The sequence below is a fragment of the Aythya fuligula genome, chromosome Z (assembly GCF_009819795.1).
Source record: "Aythya fuligula isolate bAytFul2 chromosome Z, bAytFul2.pri, whole genome shotgun sequence".
Lineage (NCBI taxonomy): Eukaryota > Metazoa > Chordata > Aves > Anseriformes > Anatidae > Aythya > Aythya fuligula.
The window spans coordinates 47,033,296-47,058,975 of NC_045593.1; the positions used below are offsets into that span (position 1 = coordinate 47,033,296).

At 35.8% G+C, this 25,680-nt stretch overlaps 1 protein-coding gene across 2 annotated transcripts in view; it reads right to left on the minus strand.

Moving 5' to 3' along the window:
• Window positions 1-25,680, minus strand: part of LOC116501013 (contactin-associated protein-like 4) — a 217,461-nt gene that overhangs the window by 151,020 nt on the left and 40,761 nt on the right. For both annotated transcript variants that reach the window (XM_032206374.1, XM_032206373.1), the window contains exon 3: window positions 864-1,057. In XM_032206374.1, the coding sequence (XP_032062265.1) occupies window positions 864-1,057 (194 nt within the window). The remainder of the gene's footprint in view (window positions 1-863; window positions 1,058-25,680) is intronic.

Consider the following 25,680-nt stretch of genomic DNA (forward strand, 5'->3'; position numbering starts at 1 on the left):
AGAACATTTAGAATTGAAAGTCAACAAAATTAAAAACAATAAAATGAAATACATTTTAACATAAAGTTTAACTGCAGGAAGAAACAGCTGAAGCCAAAAGCCTTGTACAAATAAAAAATGAATCAGATCTCTTCTGTATGGATAGAAGAATAGAAGTACATGTAACTTGTCATGATAAAATCAGAGAACAGAGATACAAAGATTATTTCTGTAGTCCAGACTGATAATCACTGAAGATCAAGGAAAGACATAAACTGTGGTCTAAATTATAATTTAATCTGATTTGGATGTTATCTGTCTGGCAGTGAGAATCCTCCAGTCTCAGTAAGTTTCATGTGAATAGAACATGATGAGAGTAGAAAGATATATTATTAACTACAAAGCTAAATGGGCTTCAACTTCAAACCAAGATTAGAATCCAGACTTAGTATTAGAGGACCAAAATTAAATCTATATGAAATGGTTCTTGCTGTATCTCTTAATATATGTGTTTCTTTTTTCAATTAAAAAAAAAAAATAGTTTGATACCGTGGGATTAATATTTTTGGAAAATAAATTTGTCATGCGTAGCAAGAGAAAAGAGATTTTGCAGTCTTCAGAATACATCCCCAAGATGCTAATAGAGTAATGGTAAAGCTATTTTTTTGATGTTTGTTTGTTTTTCAATGCCCCTTATCTTGTCAAAAGCTAGAATAATTTGGATATCTAATTATTTAACCATTTTCATTGTGGTTCTTAATATTCCACTGCTTTGCAATAAGCAAATAATATTCCACTGCTTTCCACATACATCTGCAATAAGGTATAGCATGAGTACTTTTAGTCTTCCTGAGAAACGTAGCTCTTATTATTAAGGAACATACCCAAGTGCTTTCTTCTTGACGATACTGCTTCCAGTTTCGTCCACTATCACTGAACATCAGAAGGTAGCTTGTTACCCAGTCAGAGCTCCCATAACCACCTTGAGTAGCAACAGCAGTTATCTCAGCTCTTTCACCAAGATCAATCTGAAGCCATTGATATTTATTGGACACAAATGGAGACCAACCACCAGCACCTTAAAAAGAATGAAAAAGAACAGAAGGAAGTTAACACTGATGTATATTTATATAAATGAATTCAAGATATACTGTCACCCAAACTGTTCAGATACTATATAATACGTATTAAAAAAATTGTTGTATACATGAAGGCTATGATAGAATGTAAGAATCTATAACTATTAAAACCCATCATTATTATTTTTTTTAATTTGTATAAAATTAATTTTGTAATCAAATCAAAATCAAAATAATTCTTACTCAGTTAAGACAAGCTCTTCAAATATTAACAAAAAACCTTTGAATTCCATTTATTATTTTTATTTATTATTATTTTACTAGACACCACAATTTTATTTTCCTTCAACTGTCTGAGTCCCTAACATCCCTTCTAACCTAAATGATTCTGTGTTCAATGAGACTTGAACAAACAGATTTGTGTATGAAGAAATAAAGCACATTTGGATGACGAATTTACATTCACCTCTTAAAGTGATTAGCCAATTTATATAAAAAACAGTAAGACAGTATGATGTCTACACATGCAGTTCTAACCAGGAGACAAACTGGCTTGTGAAGATAAAATGTAACTTAAAACACACAGCTACATGAAATTCCTAAACCATTCTAAATAATCAGGAAGACATATAGAAAAATAAATAAATAAATAAATAAAATTAAAACAGACAAACAAACAAAACACAGGGCATCAGTTCAGTTTTGTCTTGCCTTCCTTAGTTTGCCTTTATTTAATCAAATAAGGCTACTAACTCCTCTATAAGTCGGACCGAAAAAAAAAAAAAAAAAGAAAAAGAAAAGAAAAAGGACCGATCACAAACAATCTTATAAGAGTGAATGTTTTTAAATGAATATATTTTGCATTCTTCTCTGCAAGCATTTATCAGAGGATAAGGTGACAAAAAATGCTAAAAGATTCATTTCGTACACACAAACTTGGATCACCTTCAGATGTTCTTGAAATATACAAAAAATACAGAAGAAGCAATACAAATAGTTTCCACAACAACAATAAGCACTATGTTATTTGGAACACTTTTATGCTTGTATGGAGTTTGTTATGCTTAACATTTTGTAAATAAAATATCACATATGGTTTAATTTTCCTCAAAAGAAAGTCAAGTTCTCAATATTACCTCCTTAAGGAAAAAGAAATAAAAGTATACTCAGACATTGAATACAGCCATTTAACAATAAAATGGTTGGAATTCACAAGCCACAAAAAGTGAGGTTCATTCTTCAGATAAAGGAAAATGGAAATAGTTTTAAAAATACATAAACCTCTATATATGTAAAAAATCTTTTTTTTTTTTTCTTTTTTTTTTTTCTTTCTCTCCAGATATTTCTGCAATAATAGAAAACAAACAAACAAACAAACACCCTCTCCCAAAAACAAACAAACAAACAAACAAAAAATGACCAACCAACCAACCAAAAAAACACCTGTAACAGATACCCACAGGTGAAATTTACAGGCTTTTGAGTTTTTTTCACTTTTTAAAAATTGTTTCTGCTCTTAATCTAAATTCAGATTTTGAACTTCATGTGAGATATTTTGCATTAAGTCCTTTGTCTGTTAGTCATTCCTCCCTAAGATTACGCATCAGATGCAGGAGATACCTATATCATCTATAGTATACACATAATTTTTCTGTGGTTTCTTCATGAACTGGCTGTTTCTTATGGAAAACATAACTAAGTGGAGATCTGAGTTTTGATTTCAACATAATTAGTGATATTTATTTAGCAAACTAATTGAAAAACAGCTACAGTTAGTCTCACTGGTGACTTGAAGACCACCACTGTATCTCACCAATGTTCTTTCCCCAATACATTTAAAATACTTTTTGAAGTGATGATAGGAAAACAATTCTGAATGAATATGAGTGTAACTCAAATAATAATGTTTCTATGTGTAAATTGAAAAAATGGGCAGGAAATTAAAGTTTCAGAAAGATTCTGAAGATTCTGTCAAAACTCAGACATCTCTAATACTGAGTTCTGACACAAGCTACATTTTCCCTTAAGTGAACATATAACTGATGGCACCAAACATTTGAAGTACAGTCACGTGTCTGAAGATGGGGATCAAGAAGCAAAGAACAGAGAAATTACATAAGATTAGTATTCGGTGAAAATGAGAACAATGTAAAAGTAGTATTCTGCACTTAAAGGAAGCACAGACAAATGTATAGATTTTTTTTCACAGTAGTCTGTTTTAATTAGATTGTGTGTAGAAGGTGATTAGTAATTTAAATTGAATTTCTTGCTTTGTACAATTTATTTCCCAAAATCTGCACATGAGGAAAAATGATATAAAAACAGATTTAGAAGAGTCTGCTGTTAACTATTACTATTATGGGAATTAAACAAATAATTATTTATTACATTAACAACAGTGTATAACTCAGAAAACCCAGTGAAAACATACTTCCTAATGTAGGCAAAGATCTTAAAACAAGATCATTTATATTCATCTATATTTTCTGTAATGCAAAGGACATCACTAGGTGGAAAAGTATTTATTCCTTTAAAATAAAATATTTGACTTTTGTTCCATGTTTATTTTCAATCTTCTGTGCTGTAATAATCCATTCCTCTCTGAGAAGGATCTATTCTGTCAGTACTTTAAGGTCTGTCTGGAAATTCTCCACACTCAACAGCAACATAAGTCTATAGGGGTATTTATAGACAGCAATAAAACAATTTACCACTTTCCATTTCAAATAAATAAATAAAATAAAATAAAATAAAATAAAATAAAATAAAATAAAATAAAATAAAATAAAATAAAATAAAGATTTCAGATGTACAGAGAGTTAATTAATAATTTTCTACACAGAGAGCTAATTAATATTTTTGATTTTATCATAAAAGTAGAGATAATAGAGATCCCATAACAAACAGATCTGAAAAAATATATTAAAAAATAGTTTAGTAGTCCTCAGTGAATGTGAATCCCCTGTTTACAAGGCTGGTTGTTGGTCACCCATTCAGTAGCTCTTGATTTCTGTAAGTGTTTTCCATGTTTTTACTGATCTTTCTTGATCTTTCTACAACAGTATCTGGGCTCTGAAAGTACTAATAAGCATCAGTGGCCCTGATCAGCCTTGCCCTATTTCTTGTCCATGGCATAGGACCACGACTGAGACCAAACAGCCCTTCTTAACACTGTCAGACTCCTCCAATGTTTTTTGCTTAATATCTGGAGTGAAAGAACCTCATAAAACTACTCATCACCAAATTACTTATATTATACATTACATCACTATAATTTCTAATATAGTTGTTACAGCAAAATCAAGGCTGCAAAACAGAACCTGCCAGAAGTTTTATGTCTGCAAGAAGTACCACTGAGATCACCAATATTTCTGAAGCAGTGCCCTCAGAGAAATGTGTCCCATTTAGCTTCTCCCCTGAATGCAGGCTCATGCAAAACTGCCATATTAAACTACTCTGAAAGATTACACTGAATTTAGGACAATCTCTAAACTATCTAGAAAAATCCCTCATCTTCCTTTCAGGTAAATTCAGTTCTTCATGAAAATGTCTTCTTTCCTATTTAGAAGTTTCCAACTCATATTGGTACCTTGAAGATTCCATTTGCACCATACCCATCTTTGCATAAACCTCCCCCCCCCCCCTTTTTTTTTTTCATTTGCTGCATCTGAACGGTTGTGTTGCAACCTCCACAACCTTATCTTTATATCCATACTTTTTCATCCTTTAATGACTTGCAGAGTAATCTGTCAGCATCCAGTAAGCAAGAAACATTTGTGAAAAGCCAGATCTGGAGGCTAAACAAGGACTTCATGCCCAAGAGTCAGGCAGTCCACATCCATAGCATACACCAAATCTGTTGGACACAACACTCAAGACAAGTCAACCTTACTTCACTACAAAATTATGCAGTAGCACTTCCAGGCAGAGCATTATCCTGCGGTACAGAGGTATCCAAAACCTCCTCATTTCTAACACTATGTCACTATGCATCCTAGTCTGTCTGTGATGGAGCTAACTTTTCCTGCAGTTACACTGCCAAGTGTATTGAGGCTCTGCTTGCCAGAAAGTGGCTGAAGATTGCTTATTGATTGGATGGGAGATTTTATTTATTTATTTATTTATTTATCATTTATTTATTTATTTATTTATTTTTGTTTTCTCTGGTGCTTCCACAGATCCTTTACTTTTTTTTTTTTTTTTTCTTTTTTTTTCCTCTCTTCCTTTTCCCTTTATTTAAATTGTCCTAATCTCAAACTGTGAGCCTTTTTTTTTTTTTTTTTTTTTTTTTTTTTTTTTTTTTTCTTTCCAGCATACTTTCTTCTCCCCCTCTTCTTCTGAGGAGGGGCATTGAGGCAGTGATTGTTCTGAAGGTTAGCTGCCCAGCAGGATAAATCCACCACAGTTTGGTGATAATTTTGACCTTTTCAACTGGAAGGTGGCAAGGGGTAATGTTATAGTTTGTAGGAGTCCTCAGACAGACTGTGCTGAGAATGTGATTTCTGAACACCATTTGCAAGACACATTTTTGCTTGTAGGCTGTAAAACATTTTTTCAGAATGAAGTGGTGCAGCAAGTTAGAAAGAAATAAACAAAACAGCAAGAAAGTCCACATTTCTGTGGGCGGGGCGGTACTTTTTTTTTTTTTTTTTTTTTTTTAATCCACGAAGTAGCTTATTTCTCCTCATCATATTTCATGACATCCCCTGCAAAGAAGAAAAGAAGGCACAGATGCAAAGGCTGATGTCTGGGATAGACAGTTTGGGCTATTATAATAAAGATGTGGAAGCCCTCTGTTAGTCCAGCCCAATGCTACATGAGGCTCATACTGAATAAACATGGAGCAGAAGCTCTAAGATATCTCCAATGGCCTGTGTAAAGCAATAGCCTGGCCTGTATTCAGCAGCTGTAACATGCCTTCTACAGCAGTGCATTGCTCCTGTTCACATCTTGCCTTTGTCTGTCAAATGTTCTTCAGCATCTTACCTGCTTTCCTGTTCAGCAGCCAGGACCCTGCCTGGAGGAGCCTGCAGGCTTGTGGAGATAAAAACAGTTGCCAAGTCCTGCAGGAAGCATCATTACAGCAGGTTAGCTCTTCAGCTACCACGTTCTAGTCTCCTTTTCAGTGCCCTATATTTGTATCAAAAGTTCACTATACTAATATCAGTATTAATGTTTGTACCAAACTGTACTGGTTGGCATGATATTTTTTTGTTATCACACATGTCTATGCATGTTTGTTGCATAGAAGTTAGGGGCTAAGTGGGTATTAGAATGATAAAGACTTGTCAGATGTTCATTCCAAGTGGTGTGGATGTTTCTAGTGAGATCTGGGAGTTCCTGAGGAGTCTCCATGGGGATGCTGATATGCCAGTTTGCCAGTCAAGGGTGTGCTGAAAGGTATGAATACAAAAGGCTAAAGGAAGATTTATAGGAAGAACTATGTCATTCCTACACTTTCTAATTAACTGACCTTGCAATCTTCTTGTTAATTCTCTCTCTTCTTTTTACCAGTATGTTGTGGTTCCACTAAAGTGGACAGCCGAGCTCCACCACAGCCATTCTCTCACTCCCCCTCCTCAAAGAGGAACAGGGAGGAAATACAATGAAAAGGGCTCAAAAGTTGAGATAAGGACAAGAAGATCAGGCAGTAATTATTGTAATGGGCAAAACAGACTCAGCATAGGGAGATAATAAGGTTTATTGTTTATTACTAACAAGCTAGAGAAGTGAGAAACAAAGGAAAGAAACCAAAAGCACCTTCCCCCCCCACCCCCCATCCACTCTCTTCCACCTCCTCCCCCTGAGTGGTGCAGGGGAACAGGGGAATAGGAGTTATGGTCAGTCTACAGTGCTTCTTCTCTGCTGCTCCTTCTCGGTCACTCTCGTCCCCTGTGCTGTGGGGTCCCTCCCATGGGATGCAGTCCTTGATGAACTGACCCGGCATGGGCTTCCCACAGGCAGCAGCTCTTCCACAACTGCTCCAGATATGGGTCTGTACCACAGGGTCCATCCCTCAGGAGAAAACTGCTTCAACCTGGGTCCCCCATGGGCAGCAGCTCCTGCCAGGTCACCTGCTCCTGCGTGGTCTCCTCTCCACGGGCTACAGGTCCAGCCAGGAATCTGCTCCAGCAGGGGTCTTCCACAGGCGGCAGCCTCCGTCAGTGCAAGGCCATCTGCTCCACTGTGGTCTCCTTCACGGGCTGCAGTGTAGAACCCTGCTCCACTGTAGTACTCCATGGACTGCAGGGGGACATCCTGCTTCACCATGGTCCTCACCACAGGCTGCAGGGGACTTCTGCTCCAGCAGCTGGAGCACCTCTCCCCCTCCTTCTTCACGGACCTTGGCACCTGCAAGGCTGTTCCTCACTCCTCTCACTCTCCCAGCTGCTGTGTGGTGCAGCATTTTTTTCCCTGTCTTAAATATGCTCTCACAGAGGCGCAAAACAACATCGCTTATTGGCTCAGCTCTGGTCAGCAGTGGGGCCCTTCCCAAACATGGGGCAGCTTCTAGATCTTTCTCACAGAAACCACCCCTATGGCCCCCTGCTACCAAAACCTTGCCACGTAAACCCACTACACAGTGTTACAGTTACTTCTCACTATATTTGCTAATAACCACTAATAAAGTACCTTTCTCTCTTGTTAGCTAATGACAAAGCAGAAAAATCATTTTCATGAGGGAGACAAACTGTATCTAGAAATACTTTTTTTGTTTGTTTGTTTGTTTTGAACTTTGTCTTAAGCTGTGTTTAACATATTGTATTTTCCAAGTTCCGTGGCAATGCTGAGATTCTTTGCATGTGCTGGATTATTTGCCTGCACTGTGATAAAGATCTATACTAAAGCCACAGAAACATGCAATTTTCATGCTTGACTTCTGTTCAGAAGTAAGCATTACACAGTTACTTTTTGGAAGAACATGCTGACTTAAACTTGCACACCCAGATAGTAAATAACATTTTGTTTCTACCTAGCAAGTCCATCCTTTCCTTTCCTTTCCTTTCCTTTCCTTTCCTTTCCTTTCCTTTCCTTTCCTTTCCTTTCCTTTCCTTTCCTTTCCTTTCCTTTCCTTTCCTTTCCTTTCCTTTCCTTTCCTTTCCTTTCCTTTCCTTTCCTTTCCTTTCCTTTCCTTTCCTTTCCTTTCCTTTCCTTTCCTTTCCTTTCCTTTCCTTTCCTTTCCTTTCCTTTCCTTTCCTTTCCTTTCCTTTCCTTTCCTTTCCTTTCCTTTCCTTGTTACTTCTATTTTGATTCTTTGTAGAAATCTGTAAAAATGTTTATATATATATATTTAATATTAATTCACCAAACACATCTAGCAGTCACATATTTATTTATTTATTTATTTATTTATTTATTTATTTATTTATTTATTTATTTATTCTGACCTTTTCCCTTAATTCAGAAATCTCTATTTTTCAGACTTTGGTAGCAACTTGGCTGTTTGCTTTGATGATTGACAAATTAATGGAATATCTTTGGTTACCTGGAGATTTCAGACTACAAGAGATTAAATAGAAGTTTAAAGCTTCTATTAGTCACTTGTACATATTAACTGAAAAACAGAATCCTTCATTGTATACAATATTCATAAATAAACTGAATATTAACTTATGGAAATACTTTCTAAGCTTTTGAATTTTTGTATGTGTTAAGGTTGATTGATTTGTGCTAGATTTAAAACTTAGCAAATCCTGCATCTTTCATGTAATATTGAAACAAATTTTGCTTTTTGAACCTTTGTTATTTCTTTATTTCTCTTACAACATTAATTTTCAATTAATTTGCCATTTCAAATGGCAAAATAGCATTTCCTTGCATCCTTCCCCCAAGTAATGCACAATGCTTTTCTGCAGATGTCATAATGGGAGGTACTATTTATTTGAGCTATTGATTTACAATTATTATTATTATTATTATTATTATTATTATTATTATTTACTTTTCTTAGGCACCATTTAGCTACATATCAAATTATAATCCTCTAATCTGAGTCCTGGATAGACACTATTCACAGGAAAGACTTTCTTCCCTTCAAATTTCTTACATTTCTAGATTTTGATTCTTGTGCATTTCACATATACTTCAAGTAGTATGGGCTGATTTTCTTTACTTCTGGAGGTGAAATATATTTTGCCTTCCCCACTGAACACTGATATAAATATGTCAGAATGTCAGACAATCATTAGATCCTCATTCTGGTTCCTGCCTATTAGGGCATGTAAACAAACAAATAAACAAACAAATAAATAAATAATAAAAAGACACATATTTTCATAATTTCTTAGCTTCACAAAGATATCAATACCATTATAATTTGTACACTGAAAATGTATGTATTATATAATATATAGCAAAAATTAACACAGTTAATAAACAGCTACTGAAGAAATAAATAAATATGTAAATGAAAATAAAACCACATAGAATTAGCTGAGAAAAAAGCACAAAATTTCAAATACATAGAAGAAAATAGCTGAGTATTTTACAGTGGATTTATGGGGTTATATCAAATTTAAAATTTGACCTTGCTGTCAGAGAATTTGTTGACTGATATTTAAGCATTTCAACCTGGCACTCAGCAGCTATCAGGCTGTCAAGCCTCCTTGCCTGTATGAACAGCATCTCCCTAATTTTTTATCTTTCCCTATGACTACCTAAAGAAAAAAAGACACTAAAAAAAAGACACTACTATGTGATTTCACACCAGCTTCTTCACATGCAGTTCATTCTACCATTTAGATAACATCACCATTTATTCCAATTTTAAATTCAGTCTATTTTTTGCATGTTTTATCATAATGACTACAAGCAATTTGTAGAAGTATTAAAACTAGCAGATTTAAACTAACACACATCATAAAATATGCTTTCCTTTGATTAACCAAGCTGTGTATTTCCCATATGGACCATTTAACAGAAGTTAATTTTAATTTGAAGTCAATAAAGTTTCACCAGGGATAAATTTAGCTGCACATATTACAAAACAGATATTCTACATTCAAATAATTGACAACTGAGACTTCTTACACTTACAAAAGTCAAATTAAGTGTTTTACAGCATTCAAAAAGACTAAAATATAAAATTGCAACATAATTCCTCAAGCTGAAAAGAAAGGTGTCCTCTTTCACAAAAGAAGAGCTAAAAGCTTGAATGCTTACCTTTAAGTAAATAATAGAAGGTTTTATTCTCTAAAACTTTTTTGGTATGACTGACAACAGGGACCGGGGTCAGAGAGAACTATCTAATAAGGGGTGATGATTAGTCCTAGGTGAGATCCCTCTTTGCACCTTTGAAGAATCACCTGAGTATCAAAAGCAGGGAAGAGGATGAATGCTGGAATATAACTTTTTATTTGAAATCTTTCTCTTTGAGAAAACAGTTATCCTACACTTGAATAAGGCCAGCCAAGAAATAGAGCTTATACAATTAGAAACTTCCATTTATTCCACAATACTGCAGTGCAAGAAAAGTAACTAAGGAAGAACCTAAATAGCCAAGGAGCATAAATCACATCAGCAAACTGGCAAGAAACAACATGCAAAAGCTAAAAGCTGTTGCATCAGTGTTGTTCTCAATCATGTCTCAGTGGCAGAAAATGTGAAGCTAAGCATTAAAATTTTATGCCATGGACAAACTGCAGCAAATAAAATGAAGAAGAGGATGAGGAATTTCAGTGAGAAACACTGGACACAGACTCCTGTTTGAAAGGAGGCAGAGGCTCATTGGTAGATTTGAAGCCAACTCTGCAATGAGTGGCCCATATTTAAAATTGCAGCACAATGTCACAATGTCTTTCAATCACATTTTATAGCTACATCATCTTTTGTCTTTGATCTAAGCAAAATACTGTTGTTTCCCATCAGACTATTTTCAGGACAGGAAAGTTTTTCTTGTACTCATGTTACCTATATTTAAAACTATCCTACTAAACTGGACTAATCCTAAGACCTAAATATCAAAGGGTGATTTGAAGCAATAAAGCTCAGTTTTCAGAAAGGGTCATAACTGCCTGAAGAAAGGTCCATATCTAGCTGGTACTAAATGGAACAACCTTTGTACCTCTGAAGTCTCATACCCTTCTTATATCAAGCTGGTGAGTTTATCAGGTACATTGTGTTCAGCTAAGAAAGAAATACTATTTTATTTAGAGATCACTAAAACAAAATTTTGAAAAAAATGAGGAAATATAGACTTCTATAAAGTAATTAATTTCCACATGACAGAGACACATTACTCATTTGCAGCATGCTAAAAGCAATTATGATCTGCCACTTCACAGCTCATAAGTACTTCATAGCTTTTTTGAATTCAGTATCATGGTTCAGCAATCTTGCACAACAGAAACCTGTAGAAACACAATTTCATAACTTCCCATAAATAATTTATTCTAATACTGTTTATATAAAATAAGTTGAATTTAGGAAACAAAGTATAAATTTATAGAATCACAGAAAGGCTTGCCTTGGAAAGGATCTTAAAGATCATCTAGTTTGAATGCCCCTGTCTTGGGCAAGGATACCACCCATTAGACCAGGTTGCTTGGGGCTTCATCCAGACTGGTCTTCAATACCTCCAGGAATGGGACATATACAGCTTCTCTGGGCAAACTTTTCCAATGCCTCAACCACCCTCTGAGTGAAGAATTTTCTCCTAGTCTCTAATATAAATCTCCCCTCTTTTAGTTTAAAATCATTCCCCCTTGTCTTGTCATTATCTGATTGAGCAGAATGTTGTTCTCCACCTTTTGTAGAAGCCCACTTGAAGCATTGAAAAGCTGCAGTAGGTAACCCCAGAGGTTTTTGTTTGTTTGTTTTTGTTTGTTTTTGTTTTTGTTTTTTTTTTTGGATAGGTGCTACAGCCCTCTGACTGACTTTGTGATCCTCCTCTGGACCAGTTCTAACAGATCCACGTCCTTCTAGTGCTGGAGACGTCCAACCTGGATGCAGTAATCCAAGTGAGGCCTCAAAAAGACAGAATAGAGGGGGAAACAATCACTTCCTGTGTCCTGCTGGCCAGTCCTCTGTTGGTCCTCTGTTGATACAGCCCAGGTTGCAGTTGGCCTTCTGGGCTACAAGTGCACACTGTTGGCTCATGTTGAGCTTTTGTCCACTAGAACAAAGTCTTTAGAACTTCCACTAGAACTAAGTCTTTATCTGAATAGCTACTCTTAGTTCTTCTCACAGTCTGTATTCATGTCTGGGATTGCCCTGACTCAGAAGCAGCACCTAACACTTAATCTTGTTGAACCTCATGCAGTTCATGTGAGCCCACTTCTCAACCTTGTTGAGGTCTCTTTGGATGGCTTCCCTTCCTTCTCTTGTATCAACTGCACCACTCAGTTTGGTGTCATCTTCAAACTTGCTGAGGATGCACGCGATCCGCTGATCATGTCTATGTCACTGATAAAGATATTAAATAGTACCTGTCCCAGTACAGACCCCTGAGGAACACCTCTCATCACCTGCCTCCACTTGGACGTATAGCCATTGACTACCACTCTCTGGGTGCAAGCTTTAGGCCAATTCCTTATCCACTGAGTGGTCCACCCATCAGTCCATATCTCTCCAATTTGGCAATCAGGAAGTCATGTATGACAGTGTCAAGAGCCTTACAGAACTCCATGTAGATGACATCAGTCAGTAATCTTAAAATAATAAATAATCTTAAAACCTAACCAAAACAGAACTTCTCACTTATGAGAATACTTCATGAAATTCTTGTTTTGAGCAAAGATTGGAAAGTCCCACAAGACTGGCATCTGATTCTGAAAGCTTTAATTAACTCCCTCTGCCATCCAGAAACTATTGAAATAGTCTTTCTTTCTAAAAGTTGGGGAGTGAGAATAAACTTTCTCTGATGAGGGATTTCTAGTAACAAGCATGGAAAGAACATCTATTTATTACTTATCCAACATAAGGAATCTGTATTTTCCCAGTACTACTTCATAGATAGCATTCAGCTATTTCTCAATGGAAATCAAAACTAGAAAATTTCAGGAACTTTTGAGCTAGGCAGAACAAGAGAAAAGCTATATGAATGCTTCAGTCGGACAGACTCTCGTCTAAGAGATGTGGGCTGATCAACTACTTCAGGGACCTCAAAGGCAGAACAAACAAAATTTTGTAAGAAAATCTACCATGTTTTAAGGTACTCTGAACCTGCATTCAGTGAGGAAAGCAGTTACACTCTTTAAAGACAAAAAGCAATTGCATTCATTTTTTTTTCAACTTTCAAAGTATTTGATATGCAAGAATCTTAAATTTCAAAACTGTGGTGGGTATATAAAATTAATATTAGGTGTTAATAATCATTTGTGACAAATAGCAGTTGCTATGTAAGGAGAAGTTTCAGAGGTATTTTGTATCATATTCAGCGTGATGGACAAGGGATGGGAAATGTTATTATAATTGCAAAGTTTTGTTTACCTCCATGAAGACAATTAGAAGAATGTAGCTAACATTTTTTTGCCCTTTTACCTTCTGTGTTGACAATAATTTCAGTGAGTGAGTGAGTTCCATTTTGCATCTCATTTTGAGAAGGCTTTGAAGACATTACTCCTCAATCAGTCATTATTTAAGTATATCCAGGGAGACATTTCTCAAAGGTGTCTGACAATTTATCAGAAGAGCAACTTATTGGTAATGATTCAAAGAGTTATCAAAGTCATTATTTTTAATTCAGGTTTCTCATCACCATTATGCCATAAAGAGCTATGAGCCAGCTGTCTACATGAGGCAACATGTTTTGTAAGTGTTGGAAAGCCCAAATCTGAGTCAAATATTGCATAATTAATACTATTAATTGATTAATTTATGTTATAATTTTATATTATAATTATTTCAAAGATTAATTATATTAATCTTCAAAAGTAGGCCACATCTTCATTTAAGATTTTTGAGAAATGTAATGAATTGGGTATGATACACTCTGAGACTGAGTCATTTCTGCTATGTGTTAAAAAGGGATTTATTTATTTATTTATCTTTTTGTTTATTCCTGGAAGAAGACAGGTATTACAATAAATGCCCTTCAAATAGATTTCTGCTGGGAAGCAGTTCTTGTTTTTCACAATAACTCTTATGAAAAAGTATTTTAGAAAGGTGAACTTTCAGTGCAATATTTGTATCACTCTTAACTATACTCACTCACTGAAGTGATCGGTTCTGGGGCAGACGTGTTCTGCAGTGGAGTGGGGGATTACAGCATGCAGGTGTTTCCTGTATTGTGGCCACTCAAGACAGCCTAGGGAGCCACCAGTACCTGGCAGTCCTTGCAAGGGCAGCTGACAAGGCTTGGGCAGAGCCAAGAGCTCCCACCCTCTGTCACACAAAGGGCAGGCAAACAGGGCATGGTGCAGCAGTCAGGGCATGGTGCAGCAGTCAGGGTGTGGTGCAGCAGTTTGAGCATCAGTTCATGCAGGAAGTGTGAACAGGGAGGGCAGGAGATGGACTGATCTCTACCTTTTATTTGGGGAGCTGCACAAATCAGCTTTCCAGTGAGGCGACAATGGTGTCTACCTGCCGCACCTGCTGGGCAGAGGCTGAAACCCAGATGAACCACCCATGGCAGACACCTCTACCCAGACAGACCTCCCAAGGACTGCAAGAGCTTCTCAGACCCTCAGTTGGAGGGAACTGCAACGTCTGGAGAAACCCCTTGGGCCTGAAGGCAAAGCTGGAGTCATGGGTGCAAGTGTGATGAGATAGACACACTCTCTGAGCAAGTTGCCAGGTTACAAGAGGAGGTCAGCAGGCTGCAATACATCCAGGAATCTAAGCAAGAGATCAACATGTGGTATAATATGCTGGTGCAGGCTGAGCAACAGCCCTGCCTTAAATCCTCACAAGGAGGTGATAAGGTCGCTTCCAACCTGAAACTGGAAGAATTGATAGACTCTCAAGACAGGTGAGGCTGGACACTCATTTCTGCTTGGAGCAGAGTGAGGAATTCCCCCCTTGTCCCTGAAGCACCCCTAATCAACAGATATGATGCTCCATGGCTCAAAAAAAAAAAAAAAAAAAAAGCTCTGTGGCTGGATGGCAGAGCTCAGAGGGCTGTACGCAGTGGTGCAGAATCTAGTCAGAGGCCTGTAGCTACCAATGTCCCCCAGAGGTCAGTACTGGGTCCAGTGTTGTTCAACTTATTCATCAATGGCCTTGACGATGGAACAGAGTACACCCTCAGCAAGTTTGCTGATGACACAAAGGTGGGAGAAGTGGCTTATACCCCAGAGGGCTGTGCTGCCATTTAGAGGGACCACAACAGACCAGACCGTTGGGCTGAAGGGAACCTCATGAAGTTCAACAAGGGCAAATGCAGGGTTCTACACCTAGGGAGGAATAACCCCAATCACTAATACAGGCTGGGGACAGACCTGCTGGAATTCAGTTCTGCAGAGAGGGACCTGGGAGTCCTGGTAGACAGCAGGCTGACCATGAATCAGCGGTGTGCCCTTGTGGCCAAGAAGGCCGATGGTTTACTGGAGTGCATTCATAAGAGTGTTGCCAGTAGGTCAAGGGAGGTGATCCTCCCCTTCTTCTCAGCCCTGGTGAGGCCATACCTGGAGTACTGTGTTCAGTTCTGGGCTCCCCACTGCAAGAGAGACATAGAACTACTGGAGCAAGTTCAGAGGTGGGCTGTGAAGATGGTTAGAGGACTGGAGCACCTGTCATATGAGGACAGACTGAGAGACCAGTCCTGTTTAACGTGGAAAAGAGAAGACTGAGGGGAGACGTCATTAATGTATATAAATATCTGAAGGGAGGGTGTTGAGATGATGGAGCCAGTCTCTTTTCAGTTGTGTCCAGAGACAGGATGAGAGGCAACATGAACAAACTGAATCACAGGACGTTCCATCTGAATATGAGAGTGCATTTCTTTACTAGAATAGAGCCATACTATTTTCACTTTTGTCCAGTGATAGAATAAAAAGCATATACCACAAGATGCTCTGTATAAACATTGGAAATCACTTTACTCTGAGAGTGACAGAGCACTTGAACAGGTTGCCCAGAGAGGTTGTGAAGTCTCCTTCTCTGAAGATATTCAAAACCTGTCTGGATGTCATCCTGTACAGTGTTCAAGATGATCCTGCTAGGCAGGGTGATTGGACTAGATGACTTTCAGAGGTCCCTTTCAACCGGGGACATTCTGTAATTCTGTGATTCTGTGAAATTCTTCATTGTAAGCATAGTGAAGTACTGGATGAGGTTGCCAAGAGAAGTTGTGGATGCCCCATCCCTGGAGGTGTTCAAGGCCAGGCTGTATGGGGCCTTGGCCAATCTGATCTAGTGGGTGGCATCCCTGCCTATGGCAAAGAGGGTGGAATTAGATGATCTCTAAGGTCCCTTCCAACCTAATCCATTCTATTATTCTAAGTTTCTATTACCATACACTTTTACAGATTATCATCAGCAAACTATATCACTTACTACAAACTATTAATTTATCTTGGCTTGCAGATACACTTCTTTTTGACAGACATTATGACAATAATCCTAGGCTGAGAATAAGACACAACTTAATTTGGGAGGTGGTTTAATTCCTAGGGAAATTCAGTCTTACAGTAATGCTGTTCTCTTCTTTCACTAGGTATAAAGGGATGTTCTATTATTAAACACTGTAGTGTGTGAAACTTCTATCATTACTTTTCATCATCAGTCTTCTGTTACTTTTGTTTCAATCAGCAAAATTAATATTATTTTCATCCCATCATTCTGTTTTATTGTCTGAGGAAATTGTTTTGTTTATAGGTAGATGATGCCTAGAAATCTTGGTGGTCATGGTTGTGTGGGTTATTGGGGAAGAAGAAGAAGAAAAATCTTATTACCACCATCTCTTATTAAACTGCTGAGTTTAAGCAGAATTCTGATCTAGATCTCAATACTAGCACCTTTTTCTAATTGCATATACAATGTTGCAGTAGCAGATATAAACCAAATGGAGTAGAAATAGAAGTTACTAATACTTGCTACAACAAAACAAAAGTATAGCGTAACTAAATCTAATACACTGTTCCACACACTTTGATAGAGTTACGCAATTTATTTCAGCGTGATGAATTACTACATGCTCTTTACCTAGAATCTGCTTTCCAGTGAATTGAAATATCTTGTTTCCTTTCTGAGTTACCTAACAAGCTACTCTGCCATCATAACATTTAAAGCTAGGACCAAGAATTAGCCAAAGTTTTCAAAAATACCTTTGCATTGACAAAGATATCTATCTATCTATCTATTTACCTATCTATCTGTCTGTCTGTCTATATATACACACACATTATATATATACACAATATATATATATACAAACTCTTTTCTTTTTCTTTTTCTTTTTCTTTTTCTTTTTCTTTTTCTTTTTCTTTTTCTTTTTCTTTTTCTTTTTCTTTTTCTTTTTCTTTTTCTTTTTCTTTTTCTTTTTCTTTTTCTTTTTCTTTTCCTTTTCCTTTTCCTTTTCCTTTTCCTTTTCCTTTTCCTTTTCCTTTTCCTTTTCCTTTTCCTTTTCCCTTTCCTTTTTCCTTCCTGTTGCTTTTCTTTCATTCCCTCACATTTGAAGCATTCAGATGAATACCGTCAAATCAAATCAAACCTGATCTCTTCTATTGCTCACTCTTCACCTCAATCTAGCGTGTTATCCCAATATTTTACTGACTACAATCAGAATTAAGAAAGAAAGAAAAATTAAAAGCTTCTGCACTGAACACAGTTGGCCTCAGTGCATGCAACACTAGAAGCCTGTGAATACTTTGTGACATTTTGTATGTGACATTTTGACAGTATTCTTATGTTGTTTGGCAGGGAAATTAATTTAATTTTCCTAACTCAGGTTACAGTCTTCAGTAAGGTGAATTACATTAAGTAATGAAAATACATATACCCAGATTGTGTTTCTCTGACCCAGACATTCTTTTATGGTTGGTATACCTGTCCCTCAAACATAAATCCATCACAGACATTTTAACAGGAAATACTGACATTCGTTAAGAGCATACTGACACAGATATAGATAAAGAATTGGTTTTAATCATACTGAATAAATATTATATATATATTTCAGATATTCTTGTAGTATTTTCCATGATTAACTGCGTGTCACTTTGGAAAACATTAAACAATATTAGTAAACTGTAAAAAGAATGGCAAAAAAAAATTAAAATAATATCACTAACTAATAATATCAATAACTAAATGTTACCCCCCACCATCCCGCACCCTAAATATTGATCACTCTATACTAATTTAAGGCTAGATAGATCATCACCAGTTGTACTTCGGAGTGATATATTTGTAGAGTCTGCTAGAGAATGAGCAGAGCAGTATCTCTGAGCTTGTGTACGAACATGCTTGAGTCAGTCATTTTTATCACTACTTTAATCTCAACTCTTGATGAATGACTTTCTGATGGTGGTACTTGTGGCAATTCTATTTCAGCCCTGGAAATGATGATTCACTGACACTGTCATCTGTCTTAGTACAAACAACATGGTGCACTTAGTACAGTAATACAAAGAAAATTTTGGCACCTGCAGTTTACAAGCAAAAATATTCTAAGTGTATATATTTAATACAGAAAAGCTCTATTTTATTCCCATTATTGTGGGTATAAATTGCTACAACAAGCATCTGGGAACAGCAGCCAACTCCGTCTGGCTGTTAGCCTGCATGTAGATCTGACATACACAAAAGAAACATGATTTTTTAAGTAAGAAAAAAGGTGCAGTGTCACCCCTCTGGTGCTTAAAGTGTATTTGTGCTTTTGTGCACAAGAACATGAATATTCTACTGTGGACTAACAGATATTCTGTAAATTAACTCAAATATTTAATCTGATCTCCACTTTGGCTCTATGCAAACTATTATTTTTCAAATGTTGCAATGTGCATGTGCAGTTCCATTTTTGCACCTGTACATTTTGGGGAAACTCAATCTGACAAAATCATAACAGGATATAGTGAAATCGTTAGGTGTTATGTCCTCTGCATAAATAATGTTTCCATAATCTGGCATTCTATTTATGACTCCCAACCTTGTATTCACTTACGAAATTGTATATCCTGTCTTAGAAAATGAGTAGATTAATAATTAAAATATTTTTTCTCTTCTGTACACTGGTCTTTATTTCTCAGTAATTCCAAGGGTATTTAACAATTTATCCGTCTACATCTATATCTATATCTATCTACACATTATACCAAATTCTCAGCCAGGAAATTGGCATAACTGTCCTTAGGACACTGAGTTAAGTCTTCCATCATCTTTTCCATGATGGAAAATTCCAACTTAAATGCTGAAATGTTGATAAGAAATTATGAAGTTTTCAGAAAACCACAACTTAACCAGTCCATCAGCCCATCAAACACCCCCATCCCTCCCCCTGTTTTAATACTCTTATTCTTACAAAATGTATAATAATAATATTAAGTTTATTATTTATCTTCAAACCTAAGAGAATTTCTGATTTTGTGACACCTGTGTACTTCCGAATTCATAGATTTGAATGTCACTACTTCACTATAGATATAATAAATAAGTTCTTGAACACTTTAAATTAAAAGAGGACAAGAAGTGCACTTCTGGCTCTGTTTCATGAATATAGTGACTGAGAGTATAACTGCAATAGCTAGAAAAATAGCATGGGGAAAAAGCATTTGAGCTAGACTAATTGAATTTCATGATGTAGTCACATGTGGCTTGATTATCAGAAATAGAGTACAACATCTTTGTTGGCTAAATATTTAAGTTATAGATAGTACAGCTATAAATATTACCAGACTAACAAATCTATTATGATTTAATGCAACTTTGGAGTACAAAATTTATTAATAGAATTCCTAACAATGAAGAAAAGTGTAGTTATTATTATTTATCATTCAGTATTATTTATTTATTTCCCTTGCAATAAATCTTCACTTTTCAGCAATCTAGATTTTTTTTTTTTTTCCCCAACAGTATTATAATGACATTAACCCTCATTTGTGATTTTCAAAAATGTCATTACAATGTTCATGAAACTAAATCAGCCAACCAAAACACTCAAATGAGAAATTCAGGGACTTCATATTTGCATCAGTTTTACAGCAACTGGTGTATAACAAATACACAGCTAAGCTGAGTTATTTATAAATCTATGTTTAACTTAAAAGCTTTTCTCATGCTGAAAATTGTGCATTTATGCATATTCAGATCCCATCTTTTCAGAGCATCACAGCTTCTTACTTTTAATGACAGCCATTATGGAGAGCATACCTACTGGAATCAGGCTTTATAATATATGTAAAAATAAATAAATTACAGTAGTCATGTAGAAAAATTTCGATGGATTTCAGAAATGTAGTATTCTTGTTAAAAGCCTTGATGAATTGAACTATGCAGTTTTTGTGACCTACTATGATTACATCTTTATCTTTTCTTTAGAAATGTTACATTACCTAAAATATTTCAGAGAATTTTTTTACAGAAGTATGTTCAAAATGTTGGGATTTAATAATACTTATACAATATTTTCTTGCTTGGAATAATTAATTTTCTAAACTGACATTTCTTTAGCATAAGTCTGATGAATTAGAACTCCATCTGGTATCAGCATGAACCCAAATCAGCAATTATCTGTTAGTGATTGTATTTTTAGGAATAAATCCATTGTCACATACTCTAAACTCTGTTCAGTGTCATATAACTCAGGGGTAAATACAATATTAATTAATAAACTATTTTTAGAATAAAATGAAAATCAAAAAACAGATATAACCACAAATAGAAACTGATCAGATGTCTGTACTTCATTTATGTCTATATGTATGAAGTTACTAATTGTAAACTGCAAGCTGATATCTGAAATCACTGCTTCTGCTGTCTATATGCAAATATACATATGGCAGTTTTACTAACACAATATCCCCAAATACTATCCTAGATTATAGGTTATCCTAGGGTATTATAGGGTAATAGCCAGAGATGGTTATTGTATAAGAAATGGGACTGCTCTTTTGTTTTACATTTCTGAGAGGTTTGATTGCTGTCTTGTTTTCTCAAATATGTTATGGAAATATAGGAAAAATCTCTCTATATATAGAAAAAATCCTTACTGGATAGGCAATCTATCTAGATGAACATGTATATATACAATGACAAAAACATTTCTTATTAAAATCTATTTCAAGAAGCCTTCAAAATATATATAGATTATGCATATATATATATACACATTTATATAATTGTAATAAATGCATCAAATAATATTGTAATTTATAAAATGGGAAACTGACAATAACTGTCAGAAAAGCATATTATATATACATGTACATTTCTAAAATGTCTTAAATTTTATAAGCATATTATTTCTCTAATTTAGGAATGACATTAGAAACAATTCCAAATGGATTTATCTATTCAAAAACTAATTTCTTACTCATAGGTAGTTGGAAATTCTTTTGTCAAGGAACAAATCAAACTTGGATAAAATCTTCCCCAAAGAACAAAATGCTTAATCTCTGCCTCAAAGAGAAGTGTATTCAAGGCTTGAAATTTGGTGTTTTGATTGACACATTTGCTCATGTGAATGTGTTATATCTTTTGGCTTTGCTTGTTTCCTTCAGAAGTAATCTTGTTAACTCTGGCAGGTAAATGAAAATAAAGTGGGGTAAATATTTCTTCACAGTAAAAATGTTGATCCCTGTATTAAATAACTGAATAATAGTGAAACTGTTTATTAAATAAAAATAGTTTACTGATTATTCATTAATATTAGCATGATTTTTTCTTTGCCAATTGTAAAAGAAATATCCTCTATTGTTTGATCAGTCTTCTCTTACACGAGTATAATGAAATCACAGATAAATAGGAAGACCTCTTCCAATCACTAGGATTTAAAGTTTTGCTGGAGTCTTAAAGTTATGCAAAACTAACAAGTTGCTTGAGCTTGGAAACTGTTAATTTATTTTTTTTTTTTGAGAGGTTGCATTCTACCTCTAAAGGCAAACCCAGAGTTTCCTATCCTAAGAGAGAAATGATCCTGAAACTTCACTAAAATAAATGACAATGATGGTAACATGCCAAAAGGAATTAAGATGTAGCACATAAAATTTCAATAAAAAGATCATCATGGTATTAACCGTTGATAATCTAATATAACTGAAATTCTCAGCAAAAAGATAATCTCTGGTAAAAGTTGAAAAGTGTGCTCTAGTCAGAAAATAGTCTATTGCAATGCAGATATAATGGTTAATAAATGTTTACAAAGTGCTTACATAGCTTTTATTCTTTTTCTTTTTTTCTTTTTTTTCTTTTTTTCTTTTTTTCCATGAAGGTGTTAGTTGGTAAGCAGTGCAATAAGAATTTGCAGTTTTGTCACTAGAACTACTCTGTCCCACATCTTTCATCTCCCACTTGCTGCAAGCAGCCACAATAAATAAATAAATAAATAAATAATAAAATTAAATTAAATCAAATTAAAATTAAAAACATCATGTTACCTGAGTTTTTCCAGCTGTAAAGCTTCCATGATTTTTTTTTTCTATTCAGACCTCATGGAGAGGCTTCCCTTCTGGAAGATAACTAAGATTTTTGGATAGTTATTAAATGTTGTTACCACACAAATACAAAAAAAAAAAAAAAAAAAAAAAAAAAAAAAAAAAAAAAAAGTGTTCTATATTCATATTCCAGAACAAAGAATATCTATAGTATCATAGTAATTCATGGCAGGGGAAAAAAAAAAAAAATAAAATATGAATGTATGTATGTATGTATATATATATATATATAATATACATGTATATACACATATGTTTAAAATAAAATAAAATAAAATAAAATAAAATAAAATAAAATAAAATAAAATAAAATAAAATAAAATAAAATAAAATAAAATAAAATAAAATAAATAGGTTAAACTGGATGCTTTTGTAAACTGTAGTGATATAGAACAAACTTGTGTCATTCTAAAATGACTAAAACAAACATAAAAATATGATTCTGTCATTGTGTCTCCCTAAAATAACTAAACTAAGCATAAAAATGTATGAATTGACTATTTAGTCTCGCTAAAAATATTTTTATATATATTAAGTATTATGCATATAAAAATAGTTAGGTACTCTTATCTCTAGATGTACAAGTTTAGTCTGTAGAAAAAGAGAAAATAAACAAATAAAAAACGTCTGCTTTTTCTATCTTTATTCAATGGCTGACAGTCTATGAGCCATCAAAAAAACTAGAGACCTGCTACCTTAAATTACCCTCCATAATACCAACTCCCTGAATAATTCAATACTAATATGTTTATTTTTGTTCACCAGATAGGATGACACACATATGGTCTTAGAGTGGGCCACAAAATCAACCACAAGCCCACCTTCAGCCAATCGTATTAATGGAGCCTTTTATAGCTAGTTGTCTTCCCATACAGTGCCTGCCAAGAGCTGTTGTGTTCTTCCTATTTTATTCAGTTACATGGAATGGAAAAGATACAGATTTGTGTTTCAAATTCACTGATCTGTAAAAAAATCAGGAAGAATTACTTTACAAGAAATTTTGGAAGCATAGTTTGTTATTAAGGTTATCAATTACTTCCAATTACAGTTCTCTGTTTCCAAGTATTTCAAGTTCTGACAGATATACAAGACTGAAATACTCTTTAGTTGTTTTAGGCTTATTTTTCTCTTTCTTTCTATCTTCTTCTTTTTCATCTAGCGAAAGCCTGTAGCAATTCTAAGATTTAGACCAGGATTTTTCTGATTATTAGGTGATTAATAGTTGTCAAGATTATGTACATACATACATACATATATATAATATATATACATACATATACATATAATATATTTATCAACCACAACATTTATATGTCTTATAAATCTTTGCAAGCAACATTTACTACAAGACTACTGAAGAGTCTGGCTACATTGCTTCACCGAATCAGTGCTGCTGCTAATATCTAAGGGCTAACGCTATGTACAGGAACTGGACTGAGGAAATCTGTTTTGCAGCTCATTTTCATTCTCATCTGCTTTATTTAGCTGATGCAAAAGATGAAATTCAGTACAGAAAGGCAAGAGTTGGATCAAAGATGAGAAGTTTATATTGGGACAAAGAACTCCAGTGTGATTTGAAATGGACTCAGTCAAATACATTTAGCACAACTACATTAGATCAGACATACCATGGAATCATGGAATCATTAAGGTTGGAAAAGACCTTCAAGGACTTGTGTACCAGGCCCCTCACCAGCTTTGTAGCCCTTCTCTGGACATGTTCCAGGGCCTCGATGTCTTTCTTGAAGTGAGGGGCCCAAAGATTAACACAGTACTCGAGGTGTGGCCTCACCAGAGCAGAATGTATATGATTGCTAGGCTGTTTTTCAGCATCTATCATCAGTCATGTTCATCTGGAGAGGTCCCAGATAACTGGAGACTTACTAATGTACTTTCCATCTAAAAGAAGGGTCAAAAGGGGAACTACAGGCCTGTCAGCCTCACCTTGGTGCCAAAAAAGGTGATGGAACAGGTCATCTTGAAGGCAATCATGCAATGTATGCAGAGCCACTGGGGAATCTGGCCCAGTCAACATGGTTGCATGAAAGGCAAATCCTGCCTGCCCAACCTCATCTATTTCTATGACTAGGTGACCCTCCTGGTGGATGAGGGAAAGGCTGTATATGTAGTCTACCTAGACTTCAGCAAGGCCTTTGACATGATCTCCCATAGTATCCTGAAGAAGCTGGCAGTCCTTGGCTTGGACAGGTACACTCTTTGCTGGGTGAAAAATTGGCTGGACAGCTGGGGCAGAGAATGGTGGTGAAAGGAGTGAAATCCAGCTGGTGTCCGGTCACCAGTGGTGTTCTCCCAGGGCTGGTGTTGGGGCCCATCTTTTTTAATATTTTTATTTATTATTTTGATAAGGGAATTCGTCCACCCTCAGTAAGTTTGCAGATGACACCAAGTTGGAGGGAAGTGTTGATTGACTGGAAGGTAGAAAGGCCCTGCAGATGGTTCTGGACAAGATGGGTTGATGAACAGAGGCCAATAGGATGAGGTTCAACATGGCTAAGTGCTGAGTCCTGCACTTTGGTCACAACAACCCTATGCAATGCTCCAGGCTTGGGGAAGAGTGACTGGAAAGCTGTGCAGAGGAAAAGAATCTGGGGATGCTGATTGATGCTTGCCTGAACATGATCCAGCAGCGTGCTCAGGTGGCCAAGAAGGCCAACGGCATCCTGGCTTGTGTCAAGAATAGTGTAGCCAGGAGGACCAGGGAAGTGATCGTTCCCCTGTACTCAGGTCTTGTGAGGCCTTACTCACCTTGAGTACTGTGTTCAGTTTTGGGCCCCTCACTGCAAGAAGGACACCAAGGCCCTGGAGCATGCCCAGAGAAGGTCTCCAAAGCTGGTGAAGGGCCTGGAACACAAGTCCTACAAGATCGGCTGAGGGAGCTAGGGTTGTTTAATCTGGAGGCTCAGGAGAAGCCATATTGCTCTTTACAACTACCTGAAAGAAAGGGGATGGGGAGGGCGGGGGGTGGGGTGTGGGGAGTGGGGTGGAGAGGGGTGGACTGGGGATCAGCCTTTTCTCACAGGTAACTAGTGATAGGACTAGAGGCAGTGTCCTCAAGTTACACTAGAGGAAGT